The following is an 18,744-nucleotide window of genomic DNA, read 5'->3' as shown; positions in this document are numbered from 1 at the left end:
CCCCACTGTGTTTCTCGTCCACCCCCTGCTAACCGCAGTCTGTTCGGCAGTCCATATGTGTCTGCTAACAGCTATTAGCTAAACCCTGGCGGTCTCTGCTCCCTTAACCCTGCGGGGCCATGGGGCTTTTTGTTTTCAGAGAGTGGAAGGGCTGCAGTCCTGGGGATTCAGAGGTGAAGGCAACGCTTGTGGTTTGGCCTTTTCCGTCTCTCTTGTGGATGGAGGTCCAGTGTACTACCACTGTGAGGTCATTGTGTCATGTTATTCATGGTAAACGTAAAGTGGTCAGGAAATGGTTTTGTTTTAAGTTGCATTAGCCGCTGAGCCCAGGGGTGTTTATCCACTTGACTGAATGTGAAGAAATAAAGAAGAGTAAGGGCTTAAAGAACTACACTGTTAAAATTTATCCTTAAAAGCACTAGTTTTAATGCCAGGTTACTGCTATGAATGGAGGACATTTAGATTAGCGTTAATCTCTCGTCTTTCTCCTGAAATGTATTAGTTGTTTTTCATAATTCCACATAACTTTTGGTGAGTGTTGGAGTGGTGATAGGAAGGGCTGGGCGATGTAGCTAAAAAAATATATACTGTATATCTCTGTATTTTTTGGCCTTTTGATGATAGTCAATATCAATATATATGTATTTGCTCTGAAATTGCTTAGAAAGTTGATGAGTAAAATACAGTAACAAGTAAGAAATAATCAAGTTTTGTTTTTCACACTGTTTTTTTCATGCTAAATTAATGCCAGGAAGAATAACATTGAATTAATTTGTTTGCGCATATGATTTATATTTATATAAATCATAAATAATATATGAAAAATTCCATGTAGAGAGTTCTGTGAAAATATTTTGGGTGATGACGTAAATGAACCAGAGTTAACGATCAACGATGTTTTTTAAATGGACACTTGAACTGATTCATGGAAATGGATTGACTTACTAACTCTAATGCTGTATTTGGTATTGAAGTTTAAATCGGAGAGGCTATATAAACATCTCTGCCTTATTGCATGCATATTCAATCAGAGTTGCACAACTTGTCTAATGGAACGCATTTCGGAACATTAATGGGCAAATAAAAAGAACTTTGAACTTTGAATAAAATGATTGAGATATTCACAATGTTGCTTAATTTTATATCGCCATCAAAATTACAGTTTATATATTATGAATATTCAATATATACAGTAGCCCTGATCTAGTGATGGGTATTGAAACCAAATTCTATCACCAACAGCAATATTAAGGGCTGTTTGTAGCTCTTTTTTACATCTATAGAAATACCTTTTTGGCACAGGATTAATTTCCAAGTGGAGGATATTTTCTCCATCCCTTTGTCTGTCTACTGGAAATCATTGCCATTCTTCTGTCATGTTGCAAAATAATTTTAAACCCACTATAACTGTTGCCGCCCAGATCTGTAATTATTTTCAAAATCACCATGCACAATGACTCTCTTTCATCCCCAGAAATCTCCCGATAGCTGAAATTCCCCAGTCTTGTTGAGAATCTGTTGGTGTTGTTGTAATTCATCTGTAATTGTCCCACCACCACACTGTCATTCAAATTGGGAGAGAAAAAAGCAATTTCAAAGCCTACCTGAATTACCATACCACTCAACACCCATCCAACCCCCCGCCCCCGCCCCACAACAAATGTGCAAAACAAAACAAAAAACCTTGGCAGTCAATATGAATTCAAATGTGCCTTAAAACAGAATACAAATTATGTACAGTGTATCCCACCTTCCACCTACTGTGGGTATTATGTCCTAACCATGCACAATGCAAAGTTTCCAGCGACAAGGAATTTTTCGGTCCACAACAAAAACGAAACAGTACAGAAATAGAAACTAAGCGATCAACAAAATGGCTTGTAACTTGTTGTAGTAGCAGGTTGGCTTGGACAAAAATTCTGATTAACATGACAGAGATATATTTTATTGCTTGTTGCGTTATCGCATTGTGTCTGGTTAAGACAGTGTTAATGATATTGCAGTTTTTTTATTTATTCCTAAGCCTCATGTTTCCATGTAATGCTAATGGTGACCACTGATTCGTTTTTTCTTTTAGGATCTCGGCCCAGGCTTGAGGATGCTGCTCCACGGATTGTCGAACACCCATCAGACCTGATTGTTTCCAAAGGCGAACCCGCCACATTGAATTGTAAAGCTGAGGGTCGGCCGACCCCCATGGTGGAGTGGTACAAAGATGGCGAGCGAGTCGAAACAGACCGAGAGGATCCACGCTCCCACCGCATGCTTCTCCCCAGTGGCTCCCTCTTCTTCCTCCGAATCGTTCACGGAAGGCGCAGCAAGCCTGACGAAGGCGTGTACGTGTGTGTGGCGAGGAATTACTTGGGCGAGGCCGTCAGCCGTAATGCCTCTTTGGAGGTCGCAAGTACGTCAGCTCATTTGTACTCTGATCGCTGCCTCACTCCCTCTGCCTCCCTACCTGTCTCTCTTGCTACAAATTTCTGCAGCACTCATCTTTTTTTCCCCCCTCTATAAAGCTTTCCCATTTTGTCCTCCTCTCCTCATCTCTTTCCCCTCTCTTCTATCTCCTCTCTATCTTATTTAGTCTTCTGATCACTGCAGCGGCCCATAACCCTGTCCCTGGATGGAGGAAATCACTGAGGTCATTGTTAGTTTTAGAGGAGGTAATCTGATTTGTGGTATTAATGTAGATGGATGGCAGTTTGTATCAGAGATAAATTCAGTCCCAGAAATAGACAAGAGAGGAGCATAATGCTGGCTGCTTCCTGGTGACAGATGTTGCGTTAAAAAAATACACCAAGGTTTCCGTGTTTCTCCTGGAATGGCTCCAGGTTTTAACAGCAGTGCTTCCCATATCCAATAGGCTGTAATTAAATTCCAATGGCAGTATTTAATTTTTGTCATTACATTATCACCAATTTCATTATGCTTCCACAACATTATGTTTTCGTCATGTGACCCCAAAGCGCTGGTGTGTTAAGATTATGTGATTTGTTATACATGTGACATCAGAATGTTTCTAGGTGGGCTGCAGACCTGCTAACTTTAAAGTTGAAGCGTTTCATTTTTAAGTTAAAATACTACTTCTATCCCAGCTTAATATGCCAACTACCTGTTTGTTGACCAATGGTGTACAGGCGTAGTGTTTGGGAAAACCTGTCTGAAAGCAGAAATTACACACTTTACTTTTAAATGGTATCATCAAAGGACACATTCTTCAGGTATTTCACCATCTGATTTTTCATGCCAGCTGCAATATGTTTATTTAAACGCAAAACAAAGAAACAGCTGCACTTTTTAGGATTAATTGAAGTTGTTTATTTGTCGCCATTTTTAGACAGTCTCTCTTACGAAATTTCAGGAACTGTTGCTTCTTTCCAAAGCTGTAAATAGCAGTTATTTACTGCCAAGCAGCAAGCTAATGGTTATTTTCATTCTCAACAATCCTTTTCAGATTTAACAATATTTCAGATGGATTTCAACAGTAACTCCTCTAAATGATAGGATTGCTTGATGATATTACTGAAACCATTAACCTACTTTCCCAAAATCTGAATTTAGGGAATGTTCATATTTGAGTGATATTCAGTGCCATTACAGACACTCTGCTATTGCTAAACTCTGAGTTTAGTGTAAGTTCATGATCCACGAGCATTACGGAACAGATGGTCTGTTGAATAAAACATTTTTTATTGTTGCTCAGAAAACTAGTTTGCCAAAATTGCATTGCATTATTAGATGCCAGTAGTTGTTTTGAATATGATAGTGACTCAATTTATGCTTGAAAATGTATGCATCTCTAAAACTCATCTATTTAACCCTCAAAGTATTTTACAGTAGTATCTAAACAATTCTGTTTTAACTCAGTGAACTCAAAGCAGGCTAAAACGCTTAATCAAACGTAGGAAATTCCCAAGTTTGCTCATACAAATGAATGGTTTTTGCATAAGTTCTTCTCTAATTATGCAGAAATGTTCATATATTCCTTACAATGGAACTGCCATTATCCAAAGACTAAATATGCACAGTGAGCGGAACAAATTCTGATAAACAAATAGTTTGGACATTCCAGAACCCCATGGGTGATTCTAGGTTCCCTATCTGTCACTCACTTGATGTTGTGTTGATGTAGTGACACTAGGGGTCACTCTTGGGAGCGGTTTTTCCTTCATTAGAGGGAAAGACCACCCCAGTGGCTCCCCGCCTCGGTCCTTCTACCTACGGGTTTGAGGCCGCGTCGGTTAGCACTGGGGGCGATTTGGGGACCCCAATGGGAGCCACTCAGCTGGGCAACTCCCCACGGACCTCCCATTCCCCAGTATGCTCATTTGCCCCGCTGGGATGAGACCGCCGGTTCATCTCAGGGCAAGATCGCGATCTCATTTCGGTGCTCGCGAAGTGGATGAGCTCTCGATTGCAGCATCGGAGAGTGGGCTGTTCAGTCTGACGCTGAGGACTCGACCCAGTCGCAGCCTGACGCACAGCTGGCAGCCATGCTTGCCCAGGCGGCTGCGTGTGTCGGGCTGGTGTGGAACCCTCCACCCCCCCCGAACCCTCGCAGCATGACGAGTGCCCGAGGCCCCCGTGCAGTGCCAGTAGGGTTACGTCATCTCTGGCGACTAAGGACTGTGGTGCCGCTGGACAGGCCGCCTCCGCCCTGCTTGCCATGGCTCTCCTGCAAGTGCAGCAAGCCAAGGCGCTAAGAGGACTGCACGAGGGTAGTTCTGACCCGGGATTGATGCAGGAGCTGCGCTCGTCGACCGACCTCGCTCTCCGGGTGACGAAGGTCACAGTGTGGACTCTCGGGCAGGCGATGTCCACCCTGGTGGTCCAGGAGCGCCACCTATGGCTCAACTTGGTTGAGATGTGGGAAGCTGACAAGGTACGGTTCCTTGACGCCCCCATCTCCCAGGTCAGCCTGTTCGGTGACACCGTTGAGGACTTTGCCCAGCAGTTCTTGGCAGTGAAACAGCAGACGGAGGCTATTCAGCACATCCTGCATTGCGCGGTTCAAGACAACAACACCAGCTCCTGCCACAACAACACCAGCTCTGCCGCAGCCCTCCCCTGCGGCCCGGCCCCGGCGTGGAGCCACCTGCAGGAAGCAGACGCCACCCATCTCACTGCCGGCCACAAAGAACCCGAGGAAGACTTTGAAGCGCCCCTGAGACGAGGCGACCCAGGTATGTGGAGACCTGCTGCAGGCCTAGAGATGGTAAGCAGACCACTCCATCCCCCGGTGGTGGGCTGGGAGGAGAATCCTTTGCCTTTGCTTTGATTCACTGCATGCCCGAAGGGCTGCAGCACCTACACCTTCAGAAAAGGAGTGGTTTCCTCATTCCCTGGGTTACATATCCCATGCTCACGGCCATCGTTATCACGACCACCGGCTGCTGTTCCTTTATGGCAGGTATGGCACTCCAGGGGTGGCCCCTGCACACCAAGCTGTGGCACAAACACGCCCACGCCAGGCCGGATCTGACAGACTGCGGGGACGACTTTCCTCCTCCCCCCTCCCTGACCGGCCCTATGGTGGGTATCCGGAGCCAGGTAAGTGCTTTGATGTACCCAGACTCAACACGGCCACGAAGTCGGGGCTCCAGCCCCCTCGACGTGGTGCCTCAGGCTCCGCCCCATCGCAAGGCCCCACCCACCGGTATGTCCGACGCAATTGTCCCCTTGGTCCCCCTCACTCGGAGCTTGGGGCATGGCTTGCACTCCCCAACCTGTCGCAGAGGTTGATCAGGACCGTCTGACTTGGCTATACGATTCAGTTCACCAGGCGCCCGCCCAGGTTCAACAGCGTCCGCTTCAGTGAAGGGCGAGTACGCCGCTACCCTGCGTGCGGAGATCGCTACCCTTCTGTGGATCGCTACCCTTCTGTTCCTCCGGCCGAGATGAAGAAAGGGTTTTACAGCCCCTACTTTGGTGGTGTGGTGGTGGTGTAGTGGACTAAAGCACTGAACTGGTAAGCAGAAGGTTGTTGGTTCCACAGCCACCACCATTGTGTCCTTGAGCAAGGCACTTAACTCCAGGTTGCTCCAGGGGGATTGTCCCTGTAATAAGTGCACTGTAAGTTGCTTTGGATAAAAGCATCAGTCAAATGCATAAATGTAAATGTACTTCATCGTACCGAAAAAAGGCGGTGGGTTGCAGCCAATCTTGGACATGCAAGTACTGAATCTCCAGGTTGAGCTGGTCTCATCCTGTGTATTGTCAGGTATGAGCAGGTAAGTTCCAGGACAGCTGGCCAGGTGTACTGCTTGCACATAGTGCCTTTCCCCTCCCCTGAGGTGCACTTTTGACTCCCAGCCGTGTTCATAAGTTGTGATCCCTGGATGACTTTCCTCCTTAGCCCTGTGGCAGATGAGTTTGCAGAGAAACTCACTGCCAACCCAGTACATGTGCTAACTAAGCCCTGTACTGGGGTAGGTACTCCACATGTGCTGGTTCCCCATAGGTGACCCCATGTGATATATCTTCCGCTAAATCATTTCCCTATCGGTAAACTGTGTCTTCCGTGTTTGTAGAGCTCCTCCCCCTTTGGGTAAGACCTACCATGGGACTTCTCCACATGACATACTTCCGACAAGACTCGGTAAGACCCCTCCGGGCGGGTTGTGGTCTCCGCGGTGTCTTTCCCTTGGAAGTGACACCCCCTGACGTAGACACTTATGGCCCCCAACAAAATTCCACTCTTTCTGGGGAGAAAAAAGAGGAAAAGAGGCCACAGCTGGGCTAACCTGTCCCTATTTGTTGGGCAAGTCGACTTGTTCCCTAAGGACCGTTCGACGCTCATAAGAGGATTGGGGGAGGTTACATGATGGCCTGGTGTGCTGGCTACAAGGCACACAGCGGTCTGCCCGTCTCGCATCGCCAGTCCACGTAACACAGTTCAGCTTATTGTGGCGTTACGTATAGGGACACGTAGTGTCACTACATCGACACAACGTTGAGTGAGTGACAGATAGGGAACATCCTGGTTACTTTCGTAACCTCCATTCCCTGATGGAGGGAACGAGACGTTGTGTCCCTCTTGCCACAATATTGAACTACCCGCTGAAATGGCCGTGACCTTGTCTTGGCTCCTCAGCACAAAACCTGAATGAGTGGTTGCGAGCCAGCTCCTTTTATACCCGTATGTCCGGGGGAGTGGCATGCAAATTCCACTGGACAATTCCCATTGACCTTTTTTCAAAATCAGAGATGTTTGGGGCTCCCAAGAGTAATCCCTAGTGTCACTACATCAACACAACTTCTCGTTCCCTCCATCAGGGAACGGAGGTTACGAAAGTAACCAGGACGTTTTCCTAGTCTAGATTCAGAAACCACACATCCTTGCCAGCTGTCTATACTGTCCTTTATCCCTGCCCCCATTGTGCTGGTAGCCTACATCATTAGTTGTGATATGTTTGTCCCTCCTGTCAGATAATAATGCAACATTTCCTCTAGAGATTGCTGTGCGGTATGGAATGTCTACACTGCCCTCTTAAGTTGAGAAATCACCAATAGCCTTACACTACAAAGAAGCACATAGATATAGCTAGATTTTATAGCTTAGTCAGTATGTTGTTAGTCTAAATTGCAGTTAGTTTAGATAGAAAGATATTTTATTACCAAGTCAGTTTATGCACTCCTTAAATGGGCCATGTCAATGCACTTTGTAGACATGCTCTATCTTTCACAATGGAAAGTTCCCTCCCCATTCCACCCAGACCATTTATAAAAACAAAAAAATAAGCTGCATGAATCAAAACAAAGTTGAAAAAAAGCTGCACAAATCACAACCATAAAAACATTAAATATGACCATCCCATATCAAACCATATACAGTATTCAGTTACTTAAAAATGACAGTGTGAACTAAGCCGGTATGTGGAGGTTAGCCAGTCATAACAGAGGTGATTTACATATAGAGGTCTTAAAGGTTCAGTAGCCTAAACAGTCTGTTTAATTTTAAGGGTCAGAAAGGGTGGAAAACAGTCTACATAAATTATGTACCACAACATTATAAATAGATGTAGACAATTAAATCCTATAGAACCAATGAACCATTTCAATACATCTGAGGGTAGCTGTAGTTTGATTAAATTAAGTTTTTGGGCTCCTAGATGGCGTTTGGAGATGAGATTAGGGCACATACTGCAGTGCCAGCTCACTGCATGGAACCAGATCATCTCTCTCCAGTGTGGCACAGCTCCATCAGCCAGGTGGTGGGCATGAGAAAGGGGTTAGTGTTTTCAGCTACTGCCAGCGAGAAGGCTTGTCTGGTTCACAGGTTTTAGGCGATCTGGTAGACTTATATATATTCTGTATATATATATATATATATATATATATATATATATATATATATATATATATATATATATATATATATTGAGAGAGGCAGAAAGATAAAGAGAAGGAAGGAGGGATCCCATATGCCAAGCATCTTGATCTGCCATCAGCAGGCAGCATGTCATACATTATGAGGGCACAGAGCTTCGGTCAAACGCGAGATGTTCTGTTGAGCAGAAACAGGCTCTTGGCCGGAGTGCGTGGGAGGGTCTGCATTCCCAGAGCGAGTTTTTGCAGACTGTTTATGTACATTGCTTTTGAAGACTGTATTTATGGCCAGGGTGATGAGTTATTAAGGTGCAGTCACATTACTCGGATGATGAAGCCGGAGCTGTGATGATTTACAGTGACAGAACCCTCGCACTTTAAATGATAGATGAAAGAGAAGCGATCTGTGACGGCTCATCTGTGGTTTGTGGTTTATTACTTTTTAAATTATGTTTAGTTGAGACTCAGTGTTTGGTGTTGCTTCTCTTCATTTGTTTGCAGTATGGAAAAGAAGGTACTAGGGAAGTTTGCAAGGCAGGTAAGGGCTTTTGAATAAACGTAAGCCATTTGGGGCTTCTAATGAAAGTTGTTTGGGGAGGCAGTGCTGGACCCCACACCACTGGTTTTCAAGACAGCAGGTGAAAACGGGAGCAGCTGTCCTATGGAATGTTGAGAAAGAACAGGTGAAAGGAGGATATGTTATTCTTGTGTACTTGTTCTCTGTTGTGATTGGCTGTGAGGGGCAGGAAACTTTCTTATTCTGTAGATTCCCACCAGAATGGTCCAAAAAACCTGTTTTACTGCATAAACACAGACCAACATCCAATAGAGTGCACAGACTGGGTCTGGAAGTAAAAAAACAAACAAAAAAAAACATTTATTTTCTTAGTAGGCACATTGATTTTAACTTATAAACATTTAAAGACACACAGAGCGCCCTGTGGTTGTTAACTAATAGTATATGCTTCTGCTTAAGCCGTTGTTCTGCGTTATTTAAACTTTATTTTTTATTTTTTATCCCCTTTTCTCCCCAATTTGAAATGCCCAATTCCCACTAATTAGTAGGTCCTCATGGTGGCACGGTACTTCAGTCCGGTGGTGGAGGACAAGTCTCAGTTGCCTCCGCTTCTGAGACAGTCAATCCGCGCATCTTGTCACATGACTCGTTGTGCATGACACCGCAGAGACTCACAGCATGTGGAGGCTCATGCTACTCTCCATGCACCCAATTGAGAGCGAGAACCACTAATCGCGACCACGAGGAGGTTACCCAATGTGACTCTACCTTCCCTAGCAACCAGGCTAATTTGGTTGCTTAGGAGACCTGGCTGGAGTCACTGAGCACACCCTGGATTTGAACTCGCGACTCCAGGGGTGGTAGTCTAGGAACACCTGTACACCTACTTATTTATGTGATTATCTAATCAGCCAATCATGTGGCAGCAGTGCAGTACATACATTCACGCAGATATGGGTCAGGAGCTTCAGTTAATGTTCACATAAACCATCAGAATGGGGGAAAAATGTGATCTCAGCAATTTCGACCATGGCATGATTGTTGGTGCCAGACAGGCTGGTTTGAGTATTTCTGTAACTGCTGACGTCCTGGGATTTTCACGCACAACAGTCACTAGAGTTTACTCAGAATGGTGCCATCTTATTCATAGAGGATTTGATGGCAGAAAGTTATTTCTTGTGGGTCACTCTGTAGGATATACCTCTAGGGTTTAAGCTATAGAGACATCCTCACAGATAAGCCTATTTATATGAAACCCCTCAGTACAAGATAGAATAATGTAATAGTGGCTTAGTTTCAGCAGGACATGCTGTCCCCTCTCTGGGCTGCCTGCCCTCAGTGCTATTAACCTTATTGGCTTGGATCTAGACTTAGTGTGGGTGCTAAAGGGTGGTTTGTAACAGTCCACACTTTGAAACTCCTCAATATAAATTGATTATGAAACCAGCAGAAAAGAGCATTGTAAAAGAGCATTTTGAAGTTTTTTTTAATTAAATTTGTACAAAGACTTTTAGCACTAATGCACCAGCACACCCTGATACTGCTATAAAAACTGCATGAATCAGATTTCTGTGATCCGTCTTCCTGTTTCATGACGACTCAGAAGGCCATTTCAGTCCCACTAAGCTCCTAAAACTTCAAGACTTTGAAATGCATCTACAAAGTAGATTTATGACTCCTTGGTCTCTGTTGTGAATATGAGCTTTTAAAGGAATCGTTCCTTTAAAATGAAAATTCTGTCAACATTTACTCACCTTCATGTTGTTCTAAACATTCTAAAGATAATTTCATTGTATGGAAAAAAGATGCAATCAAAGTGAATTGTGATTGAGGCCTGTCACCACAAAAGAAAAATAGTTGTACAGGTTTGGAACAGCATGAGTCAATTATGACAGAATTAAAATTTTTGGGTGAACGATCCCTTCAATCTCCCTAAATTTGACAAGGTATTGCATAAAAGATGTGTCAAGTTGCAGATTTATTTTCACCTGTCTTCACTCATTTTAGCAAATGCGTATTAACCACCAAAGCTGCATGTCTGTGAGTGTGATTTTGTGTCCATGCAGAAATAATGAGACCACTTAGCTAGCCGAACTCTAGGGGTCAGGGAGACTTCTGACAGCATGTGGTCATTCGGACATGGGGTGACATAGACCTTCTGTCCTTTGGCTATTTAACTTGAGCACTGCATAATGAATTCATTAAAGCCAACCAGGAGTAATAAAGATCAGGATTAAACATGCAAACACATGGCCACCTTGGAGAAAGAGAGAGAGGAAGGGCAAGATAAATGCAGCAAAGATAGTCATAATAAACTGTGTTATGGAACAGTGAGGAAATGCAGAAGGAAAGAGGGTGGAGGGGAGAGACTTTTGCTGAATGAGCAACAGGTGGTCATAGGAGGAGTTTAGACAATCCTGTCCACACTAAACATAATAAGCAGGGGTGCATCTGTGCTTTTGTATAGTCAGGGTTATGACCAGAACAGGCAGGACTCGGAGAACAATGCAGCCCACCTCTGACACCCCATAGAGTCATCATCCACTTTCAATAGTTGCTGCCAACTCAGATACATGAACACTAATTGGTTTGTCTAATCATTCTTTCCATGACTGAATTTATTACTATTACTATATCTATTTCTATTACAATTTTGTATTATTATGAATATTTCTTAGTGATCGTACTAATGATTTTCGACTGGCAGATGATAAAACTGGCGGAAATACTCTACTGACTTAAAGGAATAGTTCACCCAAAAATCTAAGTTTCAAAACATTTAAAATTTCAATAAAATAGCAGTTTATCATTTTAAAGCTTAAAAAAGGACACAAAAGTCTCTTGCGACTCATGTATCATGTCCAAAGTCTTCTGAATGCATACAATACGTTTTGTTGAGAAAAAAGCTGTACTCTGGAAATCTTGACTTCTGCCATAGCTCTCCTTTGCACATACATGAATGAAAAGGGAAAGCAAAAGCAGTGCAAATTTAACAGATGAACGTGTAAAATGCTCAAAACATTTTTTCAATAAAACCTATCATATGTCTTCAGAACACTTGGAATATGCAACACAAATCACTTTGACTATTTTGGGGTCTTAAGTGAGGTTTTATCCACTGTCATTGTACTGAAAAGACAGACCAAGATATTCATCAAAATGTGTTCTGTATAAGAAAGTAATACGGGTTTGGAACGAGATGAGGGTGAGTTCTATGGTGATTCAGTATCCAACAACCCATAACACCCTAGCTTTTGTATGCAGCTAGCACCAAATATCTACTTTCACCCTATGGTTGTGCTTGAATTAATTTGTTATCATAGTTGTTGACTTTGAGAGAGTCTGGCCACCATTGGGAAGGTTTAATTGTATCCACCTTTTTTATTAACATAGATAATAACATTTTATTTGTCCATTTTACTGGCTTTCTAAATTAGGAAGTGAGTTTTAGGGCTTCCTGTAGAAAGACACATTTTTGAAAATGGCAATTATCAGATGCAAACTTTAGCCCTTTAAAAAAATAATAATAATAAATATATAAATAAATAAACGTTACAAACGTGGATTAGAGAATGCCTCTGGTCTTCTTGTTGTAGAGCATGAAACTGAAGTCAGAAAGCCAGTTTAAGTGTCATGATTGATGATAACCGGTTGTTGTTAAATAGTTTTCCTTCCACTGCCACATAGGTGGCTGTACAATTCATATACACTTCAGATCTTTTTTGTGCAGGCACCAGCTCTACGATCGGATGATTGATTGCTTCTCTCTCATTGGCATTGCCAGCTGGCATTGAAAGGAATGGGAGGGGGCAATGGGCAAGGACAATGTTCTGTGTTTAGAAGGTAGAAGAGCATAGACACACACTCACACGGTTGTTTTTCTATCATGGTGAGGACTTTCGATTTATTCCTGATGTTTGTTTGCAGAGATAATTATATTTTCTGTTTCCTAACTCTAACCCTAAATGTAACCCTCATATAAACCTTTCTGCAATGTTAGATTTTCATTTATAGACCTAATTAGTTTATTAAGCCATTTTCCTAGGTGATTTCCCCACAATATAGGCAAAATCTGACCCATACATACACCACCAGCAAAAGTAATACTGCTTAAAGGGTTAGTTCACCAAAAAACTATCGTATCATTTACTCACCCTAATGCCATCAATGTGTATGACTTTCTTTGTTCTGCAGAACACAAATTATTTTTTTAGAAGAATAACTCCGCTCTGTAGGCCATTACAATGCAAGTAAATGGTGACCAGAACACGAAAAGCTCCAAAATGCTGACTTTATCTCCTTTTTGGAGCTTTTGAAGTTCTGGTCACCATTCAGTTGCATTTTATAGATCTAAATAGCTGAGATATCTTTTTTTTGTGTGTGTCAGAATAAAGAAAGTCAGTTAGATGGTGAGTAAATGATGAGATCATTTTCATTTTTGGGTAAACTATCCCTTTAAGCTTACATTTCCTTTGGCCGGTAATTTACACCATCTTTTATTCTTCTACCCACAGTGTTTTAATATTTGGACAGAAGCTAGCTGCCATTCAATCTCAGCTTCTCATACTGCAACAAATCTGGCCCGATTTGTTGGATTGGCAGCTTTAGTTTCTCATACTTTTTAAAATTCAAGGTCAGTGGTCAGGGCTGTGGCATAGTGGTAGTTGACGTGGTTTCGTGTCAGTCCTGCGCCATGTACCAATCCCATTCTCTCTCTCTCTCTCTCTCTCTCTCTCTCTCTCTCTCTCTCTCACACACACACACACAACTTCCCTCTTTCCTCTTCACTTTACTGTCTAATAAATTTCTTAAAACCTAGGAAAACAAATTCAAGGTCAATTGAACAAGAACTGACACAAATCATGCAAACATTCGGGACATGCAAACAAAAGCTGACTGTTCAGTTCCATCAAACAATGTCAACCAATCAAGTTTCCTGGCCAATCTAATCAAAATCCATCTCGGAGACGGACTTGTCTCAATTTCAGCCTCCGCGTGTTTGTGACGTCTGTTTCAAAAGCATACAAAGCTCTTTCCAGACAGAGTTACGCTTGCAGACGGGCTTACCTTTGAACACGAATCTCTCCCCAAACCCCTGTGAGGAAAGGCTTCAACGTCAAATCTTATCCCGAGACCTGTCCCACTGATGTGCTCTGACTCATCATGCAGAGTGCTTTCAGATTCTGACTGCTCTGTTGGGTTTGAGCCCTGTCTCCTCCTATGATTTCAGTACCACCTGTGCTATCGTAGAAGACCGCAGCATCAATGTAAGGCTCAGACTCTGTTCGATTTCTGCGGCCTATTGAGAATCCATTAAATAAGTAACATCTTTGCTGGTGGCACATTGATTATTTTAGACATTGTTCTCATTATTGCCATGTTCCATTTACCAGCTCTTACGCGCTGTTCGGCTTTTCCTAAGATGGCTTGAAATCTTTTTACCTTTGCAGCTGCAGGTTTATGCAGCTGAACTCCTTCAAATGCACTGACAAATCCACATTTGGGTTTTTTCTCTGTGTAGTACATTAATTTGTCTTTTGTTTTATTCACATCTCTGTTCCAAGCAATACCTATCTTAAAATCAATAATTTTATTGCGTTTTCCTAGCTAGAGCATATCTGCAGAAAAGCCACTAAAATAAATTGGCTGTGCTTACAGAATAAAATGCTTTTTTCCCCTAAATCTGCCAGCAATGCCTGCAATCATACCATTTCTTTTACATCATTTTTTATTATTCCTCACCAGAATTAAGAAGAGTGTGTCCTTTTGCAAGATCGAAAAGACACAATACAAACCCATTATGTAGCTGAACTTTGGAGTTTTCATAGAGTGAATTAGGGTAATTTGAGACATTGTCGAAAGTGCAAAAAAATTCAAGATTACCCCATAAGACTTTCTTCCATGGAACACAAAAGTAGATGTTTGGCATTAGTGATTCTCATGAAAACTCTCTAGAAAATATGCTGGTTCCATTTTATTCCAAAATCAAAAGAACCAATTAGGAAATGATATCTTGCATAAAGAAAATGGAGCCTATTTTTAGGGCCATTAAGAAGCTTTACATTGTAACATATTTTTGCACAACGCGAAAAAAGATGGTCTTTATGATATTCTCATTATGGCAATGTGAAAAATCTTTTAATCGTCAATTATTTAAATTGTAAATAATGGGACTTGTGATGGAAATCAATTATTTTTCAGCCTAAGTAAGGCACATTTTAACTACCACAGAAGCATGGCAAGTCTTAACTATCACTAAAATGCAGAATGAGATGTTTTTGTCTGTGAGCACTTTTCCTGTGTAGTTCAAAGCGGCGTTGATGCCTTGACCTGAATCATGAACGCGGCTTCACGATTGCTGTAACAAAACGGATAGCTACAGTCTACCGGCAGATTAATATTGTGGAGAATGAGAGTTTAAGAGATTTAATGCCTATTGCAATGAATATGCAACCTATGTGGAGACTAGTTCTTTCAATTAGTCAAACTCCCACTTAGACTTTGGGAAAGTTTAATGTTACTTGAATCAGTGCTATTTTAGTGCATTTCAAAGTCTATTTTTGGAAAATGTTAATAAAGCATTATTGTTGCATATTGTTTTGTTTTCTTTCCTAAGAAGGAAATAAATGCATTTTGACAGGAAAAGTATATTTAGAGTCAAATTTCAGCACTTTCAAAATCTGCTATTAATCACGATTAACTACGACAGCACTAATTTTAATTACAAAAAAATCATTGTACAACAACATATTTTATTCAGTAAAATAAAATTACTGTATTACAATATTGACAGTCATTATTGAAAACAATGGGAATAGTAAAATGTCTAAACGTGTTTTGGTTTTAGTAGAGGGAATTAGGGTAATTTTTGACATTGTTTGAAAGTGCAAAAAAATTCCAGATTACCCTAATTCACCCTACTGGTAGTTGATTCATTTTGGACAGTTGAACATTACAGTTTCCCCAGATGGCTCTAGACCGGTACAGGGGGACATTTCATTAGGGGAAAATGGGACAATTGTGAACAAAAATGTAGAGTTTAAGTTCTGTCCTCTCATTAATCGAGAGATGACCATCACTAGATTAAAGTAATCCTCTTTCTTTCTAAAGACCTTGTCTCAATTAGCCTCCACAGTGGTCGGCCACACGCGCCATATTAGACCACATCACTAATGGACTTACTGTTGTCGGTATCTGCATACAAAAAGACCAGCTCTTTGGGGGCCTAGTGCTCTCCTCCTAGATGTGCCATCAATACAGAGGCCTCCCCTCCCTCATCCCCTTATCTCCCCTACTTTTGTTCTCAGGCGTTTTGTGTGCCAGCGTTCTGTCCAGCAGCGCAGGGCTGGTAACGGTTTATACATGCAATACACCCAAGCACTGAATAATGATGAGTTTACAGTAGGGTGAATGTGTTAGACAGTCTGCCTCCCACAGAGCAACCCCTTTTCCCTCCAAAAAACTTGATTTAAGTGGTTCAGAAACTTCTGTTGTTCTGGAAATGCTTCATAATGGAATGCAATGGGGACCGAAGGGAACATTACGCAAATGGTTTGGAGTTGACCACTTATTGGGCTTCAAAGATGAGAAAATATGATGCTTGTCTGATATAGTTCAGTTAATTGTTGGGTTAAGATAATTTATTCAGAGAAAAGAGATTATTCGACCTGCACGTTAAGCAGAAGTAATAATGTATTGTCATAAACTTTAATTCTTAAGGATGAGTTTGAACAGCTTAACAAATCTTTATTGTGTCAGTGGAAAATTAGAATGCCTTGAAATCTAGATTCCATCACAACAGTATAGTGATGTAAGTGCAACTTACCCACATTGTGAAAGTGACTGATAGGCTAAATGAATCCTTAAAACTGAAGCAAGTCATGGCAGGAAGTTACTAAACATGGGTTTGTCGAAGTGTTTAGAATGTTGGCTTTTACCTGAAGTGCCTGTGAGTTTAGTGAGTATGCTGTTTTCTTTTGCATCACGTGGATGGCCGTGTACGTGTGCGCCGTTTACCTGGGGAAGTGATGCTCTGGGCAATGTTCTGCTGGGAAACCCTGGGTGACACGTGACACCTACCTAAACATTGTTGCAGACCAGGTACACCCCTTCATGGCAATGGTATTTCCTGATGGCAGTGGCCTCTTTCAACAGGATAATGCACCTTGCCACACTGCACACGTTGTTCGTAATTGGTTTGAGAAACATAATGAAGGTGTTTCCCTGGCCTCCAAATTCCCTAGATCTCAATCCGATTGAGCATCTGTGGGATGTGCTGGACTAACAAGTCCAATCCACTGCGTCAACAGTCTAAGAGAGAATTTTAGGAAGAAATAAGAAGTGTAAATACATATCAACCATTCAAATATTCTCACAAAACCATTTACTGAATCTTCATTGGACATGCAAGCGCACATTTGTTTTTAAAATTACTGTTTCACTCCCTGTTGACCATCTCTTCATTAGTCCTCTATTTTGTATAAAACACCAGCTTTCTATCATTCAAATGAGTCTGGTGTACCCTGTGTAGAATGGGCTGCCCCAGGCAGCCACTGGTGGGTCAGTGATTAACAGTGAATGGGGCGGAGGTTAGAGTTGATGCTCTGGCTCTGTGCCTCTGGATGCCACTATTGGTCTATTGGTAACTCCCCCTCCTCTTCTCTTCTGGATAATGACACCCACCCCTAGCTCTGCACATGCGGCCTTGTCCATAAAGAATAATAATTTATAACTTCAATTTGTTGCCCTGACACGGCAAGGGATAAAAGGTTTTGGGGAAGACCAGACGGGCCTGTTTATGAGCAGTTAATAGCCTTGAAATGATGCACCTTGGCAGCACATCTCGTACATCTCTCTGTCTCTTGTTCTTTGCGTTCCTCATATTGGATGCATATCATTTCATCAGGCTGGAAAGGGGTGATGGGGACTGCTTTGGGGTCATAAAAGGATGTGTGGTGAGCAGGGCGGAGCCGAGCGGCGTCTGGGCAGAGTGAGGCCGGGAAGATAAGTGGCGAATGACTTTCACCTGCATGCCACACCGGCCTCGCGTTCCAGCGAGGGGAGGTGGGAGTATTTAAGGAGAAGAGACAGTGGCAGATGGGAGAGTGATGTACGAAGCTTGTCTACATTGTCTGACTGTCTTTATGAATTGACACAGCTGGCTGAAAAGCAGTGCGTGTTTTTGTTTCTTTATACACTGAAAAGTGTCATTAAATTTCTTTGTGTTTGTCAAGCCAGTCCCAGCTTCCTCCTTTCCGTCCTAAGTGTTACAGGATGAAACTGGCTATCACTGTTATTTCTGGAGGCATGGCCTGCCACTGCAACCAGAGATTTAAGAGTACTGTAAAGCTGACTTGTATCCTAGTACATGCAAGTGGTACAAATTTGCAAAGTTTATTTAATCAAATTTACTATTTTTTTAGTTTTTTTTTATATTCTCATTTTTATTTTATTGTGCTTTATTGTGCATAAACATATGGTTTTGTTTTGTTTTTATAGCAGATACCATTTTAGTTAATATTCATGTATTTTATGTTTAAAACTACTCCATTTATTCCAGATTATTTATGATCTTTGGAAGAAGACTGTCAGAAGCTATCAATCTATTAATCTGTTAGGGTTGATCTGCGAAACTGCGTAAAATTGGTAATTTAGCTTTTAGCCTTTTTACTTGGTTTGTTTGTCCAGTTTACACATTTGGCCCTTTAGCAGAGACAGCGCCTGAATACTAACATCATCCTGGTGGGTCTGAGCGTTTCTCGCACATGGAGGAAATTGTTTTTCATGCATAGTCACCACATCACTGCATCCAGATGCTTTTCATCAATCAGCTGTGAAAGGAAAGAGAGAGATCCCAGCTGTTGTGTTCTAACAGGACTCAGGTGATGGCTAAGCAGCAG

At 42.2% G+C, this 18,744-nt stretch overlaps 1 protein-coding gene across 2 annotated transcripts in view; it reads left to right on the top strand.

Moving 5' to 3' along the window:
* LOC127433301 (roundabout homolog 2-like) overlaps positions 1-18,744 on the top strand; it is a 118,412-nt gene that overhangs the window by 24,845 nt on the left and 74,823 nt on the right. For both annotated transcript variants that reach the window (XM_051685072.1, XM_051685071.1), the window contains exon 2: positions 2,078-2,404. In XM_051685072.1, coding sequence (XP_051541032.1) covers positions 2,078-2,404 — 327 coding nt within the window. The remainder of the gene's footprint in view (positions 1-2,077; positions 2,405-18,744) is intronic.

Source organism: Myxocyprinus asiaticus, chromosome 43, assembly GCF_019703515.2.
Source record: "Myxocyprinus asiaticus isolate MX2 ecotype Aquarium Trade chromosome 43, UBuf_Myxa_2, whole genome shotgun sequence".
Taxonomy (NCBI): domain Eukaryota; kingdom Metazoa; phylum Chordata; class Actinopteri; order Cypriniformes; family Catostomidae; genus Myxocyprinus; species Myxocyprinus asiaticus.
This window is presented reverse-complemented; position numbering and strand designations above follow the sequence as displayed.